This window comes from Corvus brachyrhynchos, unplaced genomic scaffold (genome assembly GCF_000691975.1).
Source record: "Corvus brachyrhynchos isolate BGI_N302 unplaced genomic scaffold, ASM69197v1 scaffold544, whole genome shotgun sequence".
Lineage (NCBI taxonomy): Eukaryota > Metazoa > Chordata > Aves > Passeriformes > Corvidae > Corvus > Corvus brachyrhynchos.
This window is the reverse complement of record NW_008238325.1, coordinates 2,253,556-2,269,966: the sequence shown is the minus strand read 5'-3', so window position 1 is coordinate 2,269,966 and position 16,411 is coordinate 2,253,556. Positions and strand designations below refer to the sequence as shown.

Below are 16,411 nucleotides of genomic sequence, written 5' to 3'. Positions count from 1 at the left end.
GAATTGTTTCAATTTTTTAAAAACAGGTTTAATTTTGAGACTTCTCTGAAGGTAGTTTTTAGATCACTTTGTAAGCAAATATTCAATACAGAAAAATGATGTAAAATACAAATACCCCTTCTTATTCATTGCGAATTTTATTTTATGGAGTCCCAAGAAATGTGTGGTGATGGAAATTGCTCTGTAGATTATCAGAACTAGGAAATGCATTTTAGAGTGAAACCACAGTTTTAATTATATCTATATAATCTGGAAACTGGGTAGTTAAATTAAAGTAAATTAGACTTTCAGTGCAAATGGTACCCACTTCCTCAGAGGGTGACAATGAGGGCGGTGAGGATGAGTTGTTCCTCACCCGTTGGCTGAAAGGAATGTTGGAAATGTGATTGTTACAGATCAGGCAGCAGGATAAAGTCAGATCTGGAGCATTCTGGTGACTCTAAAATACCTGAATTATGGGTTAATTAAGCTCCCTTGCTTCAGCCAAATCAAAGAGATGGAATTCTCTGAATCATCTGGTGAAGTCTTGGCCTTACTCAGAGCATCACTCACAGCAAGAGGATCCGATCGCGGGGCTGGGGCTGGAGGATGGGAACCAAAGCCATGGAGTTTGTGGTGTGTCCCAGCTGGGGAGTGGAATGGATTGCTGGGAATGATTTGAGCTCATCCAGGGAATGGTGGCATCCCAATGGCCTGTGGTCAGTCAGTGGACCTTGGGTTTTGGGGAGCAGGAAAGTGCCAGGCGGGATGGAGCTCTCTGCCCTCTGCAGCATCGAGGAGTATCCAGAACAGAACTCCCAGAGAGCTGGAGCTTGAGCAGCAGCAGGAACCTGTAAGTGTGAGGGAGAAAAAGTTAGAGAAACATGAAAAATACATCACTAAAAAAGAAAAAAGTACACACAGCAGTAACACCTGGGGACATCAGTGACTCCTGGAAGGTGCTGGAGGGGTGGCAGGCGAGTCTCCCTTGCTTAGGATATTAACTCAGTATAAGTTACATATTTCAGTTCTAAAATCCTATTATAGTCTATTCCCTCCCCTCCAACATCCCCAGGATGGTACTAATTGTGTTAATTAACACCATGGTGGTGTGAATCTTCCCAGAGTTGTGGGGACAGAATTGTGGAAAGTTTTGAGTGACACAGCAGGTACTGGTTTATTTTTGCAATTCCTGAGCTGTCTGATTTGGGTAATATTCTCAGTGATGGAAATAATTCAGTTTTCATTTTAATTCTTGCCTTCAGGTCTGGAAATGAGATGAGTGTGGGACATAAGAGCTGCTGTTGCAGAGTCAGGAACCTGAGTGATGCTGGGCTGTCGCTGTTTCCTGGGTTAGCTGTGGCTTTGTGAGGTTCTTTCGTGTTGTAAACAAAAAGCAGAGCTTAGAAGAAAGTTCCATGAGACTCTTTTTTAAACAAAGCATAGGTATGTGGAAATCACATCATAATTCACCTTTATTACCCATTTTTATTGGCACTGACACCAACCAGTTTGTGCTCAGCATCATCAGTTGATCAGAACAGTCAGAACACATTTTGAAATATAGTAATTAAGTACTTCTGTTGCTTTATGTATTTTTTTTTTTTCTTAACAATCCAGATTTTGTTGTTTCTCTTTCTGGTGTGATTTATTTTACAGTATACATGCACATTCCATGATGAAAACACTGATTTTTAAAATAGCAAATGAAGTTTTCAGTGTTTCTTCCCTGTCCTCCCATGGAGTTTTTAATTAGCTGTAAGAGTTGGCCTTTGGGGGGGGCAGGACAGGGTTAGAGGTGATAACTCCCAGTAAAGGAGATTTTGGGGCTGATAAAGGTGGCAGCTCCGTGCTCCTCAGCAGTCTCCAGGAATGGAGCTGTTCAGTTTTCATGCAGGAGAATATTAAAAACAGACCCTGCTTTCCTCTCTCCACTTTGTGTTTGTTACATGCAAAATATTAAAGGGAGGTGCATCCAACTTGCAGGGAAATGAGAAAATTATCTCTGTATTTATAGAGAGTGCACTGGAAAATAGACATAAAATATCCAAACTCTTTGTATTGTCCCTCCACAAGATTTTGAGTGGATGGTGTGATACATTTTTGCTTTTTTTGTGTATCTAAAGCCTTTTTATGACTTAATTTTTGAAGTTCAGTTACAGCAATTTTCATTAAAAATGTTAAGTTTGTTTTGCTTTTACTTTGGGAAAACGAGGTGATATTCTAAAAATCTTTCTGTATTTATCATAAACCTATGGTGGTAAAAAGCACAGTGGAATACCTGAATTTTTACATCTCGTAAGATTTAAACCTCAACCTGTCTGGTTGCCACTGAATTAACAAAAAAAATTGCCTTTTTTTTTTCAGTTGTGACTACAGAGAATGGGTTCATTTGTTTTACTTAGGAAAAAGTAGAGCCACAGCTTTTCAGCCAGGTGTTATTTCCAGTATGTTCTTTGTGGTCATTATGAATCCAGTCAGTCTCAATATTCCCAGTCTTCCAAATTAGGTATTTATTTCTAGGAAATGCCTTAATCCTGTCTTTTTTTTTTGCCTTTTAAATGGTGTTGCAGTGTTGAAGAATGAGAAATATTCAGATTTTTTTTTTCCCCCCTGTTGTTTCAATTTTGGCTCTGTGCTGGTGGCACTTTGACAGCTCAGTTGCCAGAGATGGTGCTGCATGACCTAAATTGTGATTTTTGGGGGGGTTTTTTTGCAGTTTCTGAGAGCAGGTAGTGTCCTGGTGTGTAAGCTGATTTCAAACATCTGCTTAGGTAATTCCATTCAGCTGTCTAATCTCAGTTTGGGGGTGTAAGGACACACAAACATTAGAGTCCTTAAGCTCAGACCATCACTGTGGCCTTAGCTTTGGAGGTTTTATGATCACAAAACCTGAAATCCTGGGTTTGTCACAGGCAGACAGAGGAGCAGTGTTTACCTGTAATTAATTTGAGCTGAGGCTCAAGGGAAGTGGAAAACCTCAACCTGAAAAATCTCTTCTGTCTGTCCCTTAACATTTTACCATAATATCAGAGGTGTTGTCAAATTTACAACAAATAATTACCTGGCTTGTGATTCCATCTGGAAAATGAGCTGGAGCCTTTTCCATGGCTCTGGGATACATCCAGGTCTTCCTGGCAGGGCAGATGCAGAGTCACTAATGCCTGCATGAGGCAGAAAGGAATAACCTGGTGTGTTTATCCAGGGTCCTGCAAGAAAGCTGGACCTTTGTTTTTTCAAATAGATTCCAGCTGTATGGAGAATGGAATAAGCACACGTGTTTGTATGAATTAATTACAAGGTCTGGTGGATCTGCTTGCTAATAGAATATGTTATTCATTTGTTCCTGTAGAATTCCAGTTTTCCCTTTTTTTTTGAGAAGATGTAACATGCCTTTCCTCCAGGATTGCACCTTTTAAGCTTCCATTCAGCCCGTTTTTTCCTGGTTGCTCTTTCCTCAGCCTAAGCAGTGACAGTTCTGGGATTTGGTTGGGAGAGGAAGGAATTTTCTTGCTGGGATCTTTGTGTGGCAAATCAACAATTGTTTTGCTTTTGCCTCACCTCGTGGTTTTAAACTTCTTGTATGAGCAGAAGACAAGTTGTGTATTCTCAGCTCATTTGTGCCTTTTTTTGTTTTGTTTTCAGATTATTGGAATAATATTTACTTCCCTTATCAACCTTAACTTTGGTTTTGTATGGAAGTTTCTATCTAATGTACCTGCAGCTGGGTACTGCACACATCTCTTTAGGTGTATGTGGGATTTATGCCCTTGAACTCCAAGACTGCTTTGAATGAGAAGGGACAAGGAATGGGAGGGACTTTTGACTGTTTATTTAATAGCCAGGAAAATGTACCAATTTCTGTATTAACTTCTGTTTCTTTAGTGTTTTATTCCCTAAAGATTATTAGGGTTAGATTCCAGGTTTTTTCTGGTCTGTCATGGCATGGCTACAGGAATACAAGGTTGGAGAAAGGTCCTGCTTTGGGATACACTTGTAAGAAGATGTGAGGGAAATCCATGTCATGTAAAATCAGATGTGTTCTTACCAGATGATCTTAACTTGAGGTTGAATTTTAGGAAAGAGTCTTCACACAGATTGACAAGGGAAATAAATGGTTTATCTCCCAGCAGTTTAATTAACCCATGATTTCTCTCTCAGGTAACACTCAGTAAGGTCTATTTTTGGTTTCAGTTTGCCATGAAGTGTTCACTGAGGTGCTCCTGCAGCTGGCAGGGCCTGGTCGGCTTCTCTTCTATCGCCCATTCCTCAGGCAGGGAGTTGGGCCTGAATTCCGTGAGAAGCCAGTTCTGAGCCCAGCCCTGCTGGCAGCTCAGGTGAAGGGAGCTCACCGTGTTTCTGGCATTGGTTCTTCTCCCCCATTGTTGATCTCCCATGAAGGGAGCTCACCGTGTTTCTGGTGTCGGTTCTTCTCCCCCATTGTTGATCTCCCATGAAGGGAACTTGCCGTGTTTCTGGTGTTGGTTCTCCTCCCCCAGTTGCTGATCTCCCATGAAGGGAACTCGCCGTGTTTCTGGCATTGGTTCTTCTCCCCCATTGTTGATCTCCCATGAAGGGAGCTCACCGTGTTTCTGGTGTCGGTTCTTCTCCCCCATTGTTGATCTCCCATGAAGGGAGCTCACCGTGTTTCTGGTGTCGGTTCTTCTCCCCCATTGTTGATCTCCCATGAAGGGAACTTGCCGTGTTTCTGGTGTTGGTTCTCCTCCCCCAGTTGCTGATCTCCCATGAAGGGAACTCGCTGTGTTTCTGGCATTGGTTCTTCTCCCCCCATTGTTGATCTGCCGTGAAGGGAACTCGCCGTGTTTCTGGCATTGGTTCTTCTCCCCCCCATTGTTGATCTGCCGTGAAGGGAACTCGCCGTGTTTCTGCCGTCGGTTCTCCTCCCCCGGTTGTTGATCTCCTGTGGCTTTTCCAGCACCTCGGTGGTGACCGGGGCGTGCTGGGCCAGCAGCTCAGGATGTGGAGTGTTCCCAGGGACTCTGTAGGGTGATCAAGGCGTTGTGGCAGAGGAGGCACCTCCATCCCCCTGGGAATTCAGAACAGGCAGAGCAGGAGGTTGTGGTGTGGAGAACTCGCTTTGTATCAAACCAGCTGCTTGAGAATTCCGGGAGTGTCTCATCCCTGGGTTCTCCTCTCCAGCTGCATTCTCGTGCTCTCCATGCTGCTTTTCCAGGAACTACATCTTTTCAAAATAACAGTTTTTGGGACTTTTGCCTCCTCAGATGTTTGATAATGTAATTACCACCGTTTATAGGTGCAGAATTGCTGGGCTGAGTTGGTGCCGGTGTTTGCCAAATCCATTTTCTCAGCTCTCCAAAAGTTCTTGGTTGTCCCAGTTCTTGTTTTTATTTCATCTTGCTTTTCTCTGGCACTGTGGATGATATTTTTTTTAAATATTAAATATTCCCTTATTCTGACATATATTTTGTCACTTACCAACTGTCCAAACTGCTGGCTTGAAACAACTTTTTCCTCTCAGCATCAATCTCACTTCAGGTTTAAACTCTGACTCTGCTGCTGCCTAGTTTTGTTATCCCTCATCTTATATTTAAGAGTAAATTAAAAAAAAGTATTGTCATACATATTATCTATATTTAACTTTCTCAAATACATGCATTTTAAAATTGCAAACTAATAACGACCTGAAATGTTTTATAGAGGCAGCCAAATTTGCATTAAATATATATATATATTTAATAATTTCTGCAGTCTGAATGACTGCAATGGATACCTGAAATTATTTTACCTTTCCAATAACTCGTACCATGATTTTTTTTCCTGGTGGTGAGGTTGAGTTAAACAAGGAACTTTCTCTTAATATATTTTGAAAGAGAACATGGCATTTTGCTGCAATTACTTGTGTGTTTGCACTCTGGCTTTATTACCAATCTGAACATCCAGGCTTGATGCAGTGCAGTTGTTCCATTGTTCTGGCCCAGCCTTTGGATTTATGGCTGAAGTATTAAAGAGCCCTGAATTTGTTGGCTTTTGTTTGTGGCCATTGAGCTAAAAATAATCTAATAAGGCTTGTGTCAGGTGAGAGATGCTTAGAAGAATTCCAGGGGAGAAGTTGACATCTCAGCACCGTTCTTTGGAGTGGGGGTTGCTGTTTGCCAATAAAACAGATTATTTTTGCAAAAATTGACCTTCCCTGGAAGAGCTCAAAGAGAAGAAAACAAGCCCTGTCTTGGTTTGGGGCTCTGATTCCTCTTTCCATTTAAAAAAAGCCTCTCTTTTGCAGTTGTAACCTTTTGAAGAGATTAGATTGGACCTCTAAGATAGAGTTCAGTGCTTTAGTGCAATATAATTGGGGAAATACTAAACGCCACTGACCTCATTTCCTTTAGAACAATGAAAATTAATAGTTGCACGTTTTATTAGGCTGATATTCCAGATGTAGTGTACATTTAATTAAGTGTAGTTTCCTTTTGGTTATGGTATGTGGCTCTGCTTTTTGTCGCAAATTCTTTCTAGTTTTACAGTTTTCCACATGTTTTCTTTCACCATTTATGATTTTTTCAAAGCGGGGCTATAAGGATTTAAATCACTTTAGCATGCAGCAAAACAGTTCCCATTCAAACAATAAACGCCATTTTAAAAAGCCTTTAGATCTTCTGTCACTTCATAAATATAAATGTATAAAAACATTATGCAGTTGTAGTGCCCACCTGCTAATTAAATGCAGATTTCCTCAAACTTGTTTTAAAATCCGCTTATTTGTTTCAACTCAGTCTCTGCTCAGAATACATATGGCCCTTGTGAAACTAATTATGCTTATGGAGCAGCTGTTAAATTTAGTGCAACTAATTTTATCCAATATTTTACATTTTAATTGATTACCTGTGAAGAAATTAGCAAATTAACACTTATTGTGCAGTAACTGAATGGGCTTTTATGGAGACTTTCAATTTTTACAAGCGGCCCGAGTGTTGATGGAATAAAGCCATTTCTTAGGGTTTGAGATAGGGAAGTTATTGGTGAGCCTTGATTATCTGGTGTGAGAATTTAGGGATCCTGCGTGATGCCAAGCATCTGTGTGTTCTGTAACTTAGACATGAAAAGCAGATTGGAAAGTAATGGCTTTTCACAGAATTTTGGGAACATATGGGCTTATCTGGATCTAAGAACTCTTTGAAGATCTTTGAACTTGACTAAATGACTTAACCTTTGGCATGGTGGGTGGGTGTTTCGGGTGTCGTCTGGGGGGAAGGGGATCCTTGCTGGAAGTCTCCTCTCCAGCTTCATTTTTTGGTGGTTTTTTGTTTTTCTCCAGTAGTTCCATAATTTGAACATTTGGGGTCTTGCTTTAATAGGACTAATTGTGATTCTTGTTATTTTTCAAAGTAGATAAAATAGAAAATCTGTCTTCTCTGCCAGATCTGTGGACTTTTGTTGTGGTTCAGTGATGAGTTGGGGACACAGATGACTTTTGGGAGCTCCATTTCAGGAAGTTTTATCTTTATTTCTTGTCCTGTAGATCTTGTAAAGTACTTTAATAGGAATTAAAGGCAGCTCACAAGAAGGGCAAAGAGGGACTTTTCCCAGGGCATAGAGTGATGGGACAACTGGGAATGATCTAAAGCTGATGGAGGGGAGGTTTAGGTGGGATATTGGGAAGAAATTCTTCCCCGTGAGGGTGCTGAGGCACTGGCACAGGGTGGTGCCCAGGGAAGCTCCTTTTAATTTTTAAAAGCTGTTTCCTGTATATAAATATCACCTGCCACCAGTTCTGCACAGACATGGGAATGAGCAGAAATCCAGGAACTGAGCATCCAGCCAACCTGAGCCGACTTTGTTATTTGCACCTGCAAAAGGTAGATGTGAACTCAAGTTCAGATTTGAGCTGAGAAACTGAAGTTCTTTGGCAAATAAATATTTGAGATTCCTCAGTTATTCCTGTTGGGAGGACTGTGCCCTTCAGCGAGGAGAGGCCTTGCATCAATTAAAGGTGACTTCTGTTGCTGCAGGGCTTTGTTTGTTTTGTTGTTTGGGGGTTTTTTTCTGCTTTGGACTTCTCTTACCTGCAGAGTTCTGAGAAACCAGGGTTACCTGGGAATAGTGGATTTAGGGCAGTGCTGCCTCATCATGGTGCTTGTAAAAACAGTGTCTCTGTGCCAACCAGAAAACAGATTTAATATCCAGAATGCTCTTTCAAGTCAAAACTTCCCCTGCCTGAGGAGTAAGGATGGGTGGATGGACACTTCTGCATTTGTGGTGACACACTAAATATCCATTTTGAGCCAGCAAATGTTCTCTAGTTAATAATACAGCACTGCAGTGGTAATTTGAGCTATTTATCAGTGTTAATAGAGTGACCAGTACGGGGGAGCTGCTGTTGGAAGGTGCCAGCTGCTGAAACAGGAACCCAGCTCTGACCTCTGGAGCTGCTCCTGGCAGGAATAGGGACCTGAACTCCCATGTCCTGGGCGAATTCCAGGAATGTAATTTATAGCCTCATCTGGACGTAGGATTTTCTTTTGCTTAGTCTATTGTTGAGCTTTATTAAGCAGTTGTTGCTTTATAAAAGGAGGGATTTTTTTCTGTGTGATTTGGCTTCTAAAGGCCTTGGGAGTTTCACACTCCAAGAGGTGCTAAGAAAACTTTTTACACTGTTTTAAAAATTTCCCCATTTCCCTCAGCACTTAATGAAACTTTCCATGAGGTGTCATCAGAACTTCGATGGGGATCATGGAATTGCAGAATTATGGGATGGTTTGGGTTGGGAAGGACCTTAAAGCCCATCTCATTCCAATCCCTGCCCTGGGAAGGGACATACTCCAAAGGCCAGGGTGCTCAGGTGGGAGAAACCAAGGAAAACTTGACCTGGTTTTTCTTAAATATCCCATGTCTGCTCAGGTGTCATTGATCCATGATAAATTGCTAAATAAAGTTTAGAAAATCTTCTGCAAGAAATTCAGGAGTAGTGAAAGCACTTTGGACACACAGAGAACCAGTCCTAATGCTGCTCGATCTTTTTTTCCTTCAAGTATGTCAGGAACAACATGAATTTGTTGCAGAGGAATGGACAACAGGACTGAGAATGGAGTATCCTTTATCCATGGAGGAACTCAGCTTAGTGACCAAAGCTCTGGGCAGTAGTAGCAACCAAAGCCCAAATAAATCCACAAACCCCCTGTGTGCAGCTTTTGCATTATTGGACCTGCAGAGTTGGAACATTCACACATTTCTTGCCAAAATGCCTTTGAGGTGACCAAATCGAAACATTGAGAGGTTGGTTTGGCCACATCACTTCTGGTTTTTCTGGATTTTGTTGAACGTCATTACTGGTAATAACATACTTAGTGTGTAAATAGAAGCATTTAGTAGCAGCCAAATTCTTTAATTATTTTCCAAGCCGAATTGATCAGAATTCAGGAATTTAAAGCTTAATGCTGAAGGAAAAATTTCCTTCCTTTCCTTCCCCAGTACCTCCAAGATGACTTTGTTGATGGATGAAACCTGTGTTGTGTGTTTTAAGTTATTTTGCATCTCTCTTCAGAGCAGGAGCAATGTTTTCTTTTTCCCTCCTTTTGCTAAGTTGTCAGCTTAAAGGTGTTAAATTGACCCACGTGTTACATGAATAAACACGCTATTGATGAAATACTTACATCCAAATGAAAGAACACACTCTAACAAGGCTGAGGTGCAGTGCTGCTGAGAAATGGTGAGCTCTGATGCTGTGGGGTTTGTGCAGGTCCCGCTCCCGAGGCCGGCAGCGTTCCTACAGCCGCAGCAGCGAGAGGTCCGGCCACAGGAGAAGCCCCAGCGGATCCCGGGAGCGCCGCAAGGGCCGGGACAAGGCCAAGGAGAAGGGCAAAGGGAAGGAGAAGGAGATGTATGGCACCAAGGTTGGGTGAGTGAAGCAAGAAATGATGGAACTGCGGCAAAACCAGGCAACAACTCCGTGTCTTTTTATTTTTGTAATCGTTGTCCCTTAAATGATCACCTTAAATTCTGTTTTATATAAAGGAATTATTTAGCATATTCGATTTTGGGCTTTTTAGGATTTTACAGTTCTGCAATGTGACAACATTTCACACTGAGTGATGGTTTAATTTTCAACCCTTTTCCCCTCTTGGTTTCAGGTGGGCTAAAGAGCTTTCTGCCATTTGTTAATAGAAACATTCTTCCCATATATAATAGCCACAATTTAAGGGAAAAATGAGGAATATTGGAAAGTGTGAGGACTGTTTGCTATGAGAAGATGGATTTCACAGTTCACACACACCTACACCTCCTCCCAGTGGCAGAAGTTCCTCCTGGCCTTCAGCTGAGGCTCAGAAATGCAGTTTCAGATGAGCCTTGCTCTGGGTGAACCACGGGAGCCTTTGAGAACCTGCTGTCAGCAGATTCCTGCTTGGAATAAGTGGGACTGTTGATTTCAGGAAAGGCAGTTGATGTAATTGCCTCTGCTTTATGCATCAGCTGCTTGAGCAGCCTTTACTGGGGTGTTTCTTTTCCCTGTTTGTCTGATCCCTTCCAAACAAGAGCACACTGGGGTGTCACTTCATGAACTTCCCTTGAGCGGACTCCCGCTGAGAAATGCTCCTGGGGAATTTCTAGAGTAGCATCTTCCACCCACATGTGGGCTTCTGTTGGCTTCTGGAATTTTCCTTTAGTTCCCTGTGGCAGCAGGAAAATTCCTGGTTAAGCTGGATCCAGTTTGGACTCTCCAAACAGATGAATTTCTAGCCCCAGGGTCTAGATCAGCATTGAAAGTCTCGTTATTCTACAGAGCCCTTCTAGAACCGCCAGCATCAGGGGATCTGTAGTGGAAACAATGCTGTGACCTCAGTATTTGGAGCAGATCCTTCCTCAAAGGCACCTCAAGGACCAGGTCTAGCTCCCAGTTTAAATTCATGGCTGTTTGGAATGTATTTATTCAAAATAGCTGCTTTGGAGCCGTAATGAAGATCAGCCTGAAGCCAGATTGTGGGAAGATGGAACATAAATTCTCAGGTGCTGCTTGACTTTATAGTTTAACTTTGCATAAAAGGAGGTATTTCAGCTTGGCAGCACTGCAGCTTATCAGAGACTTGTTGTGTATTTGGGGCTTTACTGCTCCTCTAAAGCACAGAATCAAAATGCATTTTTTTTCACTAATTAAGCAGCAAATTTGTTTGTGGCTCCTGTAAACCCTAAGGATGATTTTCTGTCCTGTGCTTGGCTTGGGTGTGTTTGTACATGTGAGGGGGAAATGCCTGTGCTTGGGGTTTTTTTTGGAGGCAATGTTAGGTTCTTTCAAGGGAGATCTTGTCGCAGCAAACATCTCAAGAGAGATTTCAGGAGTAAAAACTGAAAATTGCTGAAAAAGTAGTATTCTGGGCATTGTCCCTTGGCATTCCCCATTTCAGTGGTGATTCTTTAATGTTGAGCACTGAATTTCTGGACTGTTGGAGAAGTGTCAGCTGTTCTTGGGGATGGGCTGTGGTACAGTTCAACTCCTCTCCTCTTAGATCCCAAAATGTTTTAAGGGGTGTTCTACTTTTCCAGCTGTTATGGAGGGAAATCATGGCAGCAGCTGCTTGGAATGTGGGTTGGGAGCTCATGGCAGCTCCATGGAGTCCCCTCCACTCCCAAATCCCACCTTTAGACCAGCAGCATCTACATGCATGAAGTCTTCAGCTGTCCAAGTCTGCAAAAGTGAAGGGTTTTCTAGTACTACAATGTTTTTCCACTGATTTTTTCACTAATCAGAGCATTACATTCATCTTTTATTTATGCTTTTTGAAATGCACTTGTTTTAAAACAACCTGCAGACGTGTCTTCATTGACCTGGTTGGGTGTGCTGTTGAATTTTGATGCTTCAAGTCTTGATCAGCTTCGAAACATGCAAATTCTGTTGTTCTGAGATGTGTTTTTCAAAAGGCTCCTTGTTCACTGTTAAATGGGGGGGAGAAAGCTACTAAAAGCTTGTTAGTTTTAAATAGCTCTTCCTAGATTTATGGGTCTCATCCTTGCTGGTGTAGTAGTGGAATTTTGGATTACTTCTCCGAGTGATTTTGACAATTTTTAATGGAATAAATTAAGAGCAGCTTCTCAGTTGTTATGAGAAAAGAAGTGGTGAGCCATTAATCAAACCTGACCACTGCTTTAATTTCTGATCCTTAATGAGGTTATTGGTACATTTGGGCATTAATGGTTTCACAGCTTCTTAAATACTTTGACAGGTCCCAGAATCCTGGAATGGGTTGGGTTGGAAAGACCTTAAATCCCATCTCATTCCAACTCCTGCCATTGGCCAGGGTGCTCCAGGTGGCCTTGGGCACTGCCAGGGATCCAGGGGCAGCCCCAGCTGCTCTGGGCACCCTGTGCCAGGGCCTGCCCACCCTCACAAGGAACAATTCCTTCCCAATGTCCCATCCAGCCCTGCCCTCTGGCACTGGGAAGCCATTCCCTGTGTCCCATCATTATTCCAGAGTTGAAGAGTTCATTGTTCAAACACAATCTCCATTTTTCCTTTGAATTCCACACTTTAGGTCTTTGGAGCTTCGCTGAGGTCTCTCTGTGTAGGGGCCTTTCTCCAGAGGCATTTCCCCAAATCCCTTGGAGCTGGATTTCCATGCTCAGTGCCTTGTGGATGGAACATGGGTGATTGATGGCTACTGATGAGTTTTTCACAGTTGGCAGAAAACATCGGGGTAGAGTGGGAATGTTGGACTTCTCTGAGTTTGACAGCAGTCAGACTCGCCTGGAGCTTGGCACATCGTTAATTTTCCCTTCCTTCTTCCCACACGGTGCAGCAGGAAGTCATTTATGGTAATTGCCCCTGATTTGCATATAGGTTATGGAGTTGTGTGGTGCAGAGCACCCCCAGAACCCCTTGGAAGCGCGTGTTGGGATCAAAGGGGGCCGTGCGCGCGCTGTTGTCTGACACCGAGCGGGGTGTGTTGTTTTCATTAAACATTTATCACACTCCCAGCCTGACAGCAGGAAACTCTGGGCTTGGCTGACATGTTTTCATGCAAAATTTATTGGGGAAGACGAGTGTTGGAAAGAGAGAGATCTTGTTGCCTTTCACCAGTGGCGGAGGGGGAGTGTTTGGTTGGGAGGGAAGATTCCTCGGGCACGTTTGGAGCGTGTGTTACACCAGGAGCTGAAGGGTTGGGCTTTAAAGGAGCAATAAAACCAGCTTCAAATTGTTTATTCTGAGGAATGGCTTTGACAGATCACATAAATGTTCTTTTGGTTTGGATTCTGCTTGGTTTTAACCAATTACGGTCCCATAATGACAAAATAAGTTGATATTTATAAATTCTGTGCTGACTTAATAGTAGGAACTAATATGCTGAATTTCATCATACTTCATGCATGTGAATGTAAACTCTGGTATTTAAAACTCTTTGCTGAGAAAGCTAGGGATTATTTTAACCTCTGCTGTATAAACCACTTCTTTTTGACAAAAAGTGATCCTGTAATTGCTGGATAACCCACTACTGGGAGTAAAGCACTACTGATTACTCACCTTTAATGGAAGGTGTCCCTGCCCATGGCAGGGGGGAATGAGATGGGCTCGAAGGTCCCTTCCAACCCAAACCATTCCATGATTTTGGCAGCTGCTGGCTCTGGCATGTTGTGAGTACCAAATCTCAAGTGTTCCACCTGCTCTGGGATTGTGAATAACTTTATTTTTTTCAAAGTGCATGAAATGTGTTCATTTTCTTACAGAGTTTGATTATTAGAAAATAGTTCTAATGTCCAAGGAGTCTGCTACTGCTGCTATTGTGGTGGATAGACTTGTAAAAAAAGTTTCCTGAATATAAAACAACTTAAAAAGTTGTCTTTTGTAGCTCTGTTGTTGCTTTTATAGAAAGGATCTCTTCATCACCTGCCTCCTACCATGGCCCTAAAAAAGGTTTTTCCAGCAGGGAAAAATGAGAGGTGGGATGTGGGTCTGCCATTCCTAATGTCATTTCTAAATGCTTTTTAGCCTGAATAGCATTGAGGATACTGCACAAAACTTTTGTAAACCTTCCTGAATCCAAGAGTTGTAGCTGTGGTGGTTTAAGGTTACATGAGAGGCAGAATTGGCTGGGAAAAATAGGATTTTTTTTTTTTAGATCAGCTGATGTAAGTAGGGAAAAAGTCATGTTTGTAAGGATGTGGGGCCTTCATCAGGTCTGAGGCTCCCTCAGCAATCCTGAGGGAAAAAATTCAGGCTGGGAGCAATCCTTGGGGTGCCACCTGTTTATGTTGATGGCAAAAAGAGGGACAATCATCACAAGGGGTGCCTCTCAAAACCCATAAAATGTTGGTGTTTATGTGATCCAGTTCTACACAAACACAATTTCTGGAGCTGTTGGCCCAAAATACTTGTGTTCATTCCTCCCCATTCACTTCCAAGTGGGATTTTGTCACACCAAGGCTGACTTTGTCTCTAAGACCTTTTCCTCAAAATCTTACCTGACAAAATCCATTTCTCAAGGAGCAGAAATGTGCAAATACAAATTGACATTCAGGGTGCTACAATGTTTAATTTACACTGCTCAAGTCTCGAATTCAGGAGTTCTTTTTGATTATTTGGATTTTCTTTAGCGTTTAAAATAAAGTTTATTTCCTTATTTTATGAGGAAAGTAAAGAGAAAGTACATTGTGTTTAGTTTGTAGCTCAGAAGTCCAAAAGGAAAATTTATTTATTTTGTAAGGTTTGATCCCAAATATAATAAATAAGGACTTCTGCAGGCCTGGAACCTTGCATGCTGTGTTTCAACCTTAATCACATTCTTCTTGTTGAGTTATAAGCATCCTAGAGGAGGTGCTTCCAGGAAAATGATGGCAGAGCCTTTCCTGCAGTAGAAATGGGCTTGGTGGGAATTGCAGAGTCTGTGGCCAAAAGTCCATCTTAAACATGGAAATTCATAGAAAAACTGGAGAACTTCTTTAAAATCTGTTTAAAATTAGCAACTGCATTTTGAATGCTGAAACCAAACTACTCCATCCTGTGGTGGAAAATAGTTTGAATGCTTACAGGAGAAATTTCTTTGTTCTTTTGTCAGAGGGGAAAAACCTTTCCTTAATCCAAGAGGGTTTATTTTCAGTGTCTGGACTAAATTACTAGGACTTTACAAGAGCTCTGGTCATGCTGTTGAGAGGTGCTTGTAGTAAAGTTTTAAGATGCTTGGTAGGACTTCCTTGTTCCAGTGATTTCTTTTGGTAGCTTCTTGAGGAACAGCTTCTAAACTTTTATGACAAGTTGAGCCCCTTTGTCCAGCCTGGGATGCTCCAATGACTGTCAGGCACTTCCTTTGACTCCAGGTGGGTTTTCCAGGATCTTTAGGATGTATTGTCATGGCGAAGGAGTCACTTATCCACAATAAAACCAAAATACCTCTTCTATTTATTAACTTATTTATTTATTCTTGCTGCTTTTGCCTTCCTCTCTGCCTCCAGCCTGCAGGCAGAACCCAAACACGAGGTGACTAAAGCAGGTAATGAAGAAGTCACCTCGTAGCTGTGGCGGGTCTCTGAGGTGAGCCCAGTGCAGAGAGCTTTAATCACTTGCCCTCTCAGAATCCGCATTTCCTGATGGAAAAGGAGCTGAGCAGTTTGGAGTGCTTCCCATGCAGATGCTCAGAGGAGAGGAAGGTTCCTGAGAGCATCCAGGGCTTGGAGTGCCGAGGGAGCCACGTGGGCATGTTCGGGGTGATGGACGAGGAGTCGAGGAGCTCTGCTGGAAAAGCTGTTGGTGCTGGAAGGCAGAAGGAAGCAGCTGAGAGGCCAAGTGAGGACAGTTTCCTCTCCAGTAAGTCAGCCAGAGCTAATGGGAAGCAGAGGAAGGGTTTTCCCTGAAAAGGACTGAGACCTCCATATGCCCAGAGCAGCTCGAGGGTCACTTGCCTTTGACTGAGATTTGTTGCTATTGTTGTCTAAGCTGTGTTGGCCTTGTTTTTCTTTTTGTTTGCTAAAAATCCCTTTTTAGGACTCAAAAGACTGGGCATTTATTTAATAGGCAGCAGCATATGGGATGATTTCTTTTCCTTTCACTCCCAGACAGCTGGAAAAGCCAGCGTGGATGGGACACGTGTGTAAACTGTGGAGCAAAACTGTACAGGAGGTACTGGGGAACCACTGGCTCTGGCAGATAAATAGATTTTAGTCCAGAGTAACCATTTCATTTTCATTCATTAAGTACTTTTTGTGCTAAGTACAGAAATTTAAGTTTTGTGTTCAAATTCTGCAGTTCAGACTGTCAGTTAGTGATGGCTGTCAAAGGAGCTTCCCTGCTAAATTCATGGACTATGTTGAGGGAATTATATTTCTCCCTATTTCCAGAAATAGGTTTTGGAATGCGTTTGAAGGCAGTATCTTCAAAGACACACATTCTTTTAAGCTGTTTAAAATTTTCCAAACTATCCGCTCCTTAAAACTGCCAGCCACCATGATTGTCCTTTTATAACTATATAATTTGCAT

At 42.2% G+C, this 16,411-nt stretch overlaps 1 protein-coding gene across 1 annotated transcript in view; it reads left to right on the top strand.

Annotated features, from left to right (window-relative positions):
- The first annotated feature begins 9,661 nt into the window (after positions 1-9,661).
- The window catches only part of RSRC1 (arginine and serine rich coiled-coil 1), a 76,102-nt gene continuing 69,352 nt past the window's right edge, over positions 9,662-16,411 (top strand). The window contains exon 1 of the mRNA XM_017734407.1: positions 9,662-9,853. Within this exon, the coding sequence (XP_017589896.1) occupies positions 9,662-9,853 (192 nt within the window). The remainder of the gene's footprint in view (positions 9,854-16,411) is intronic.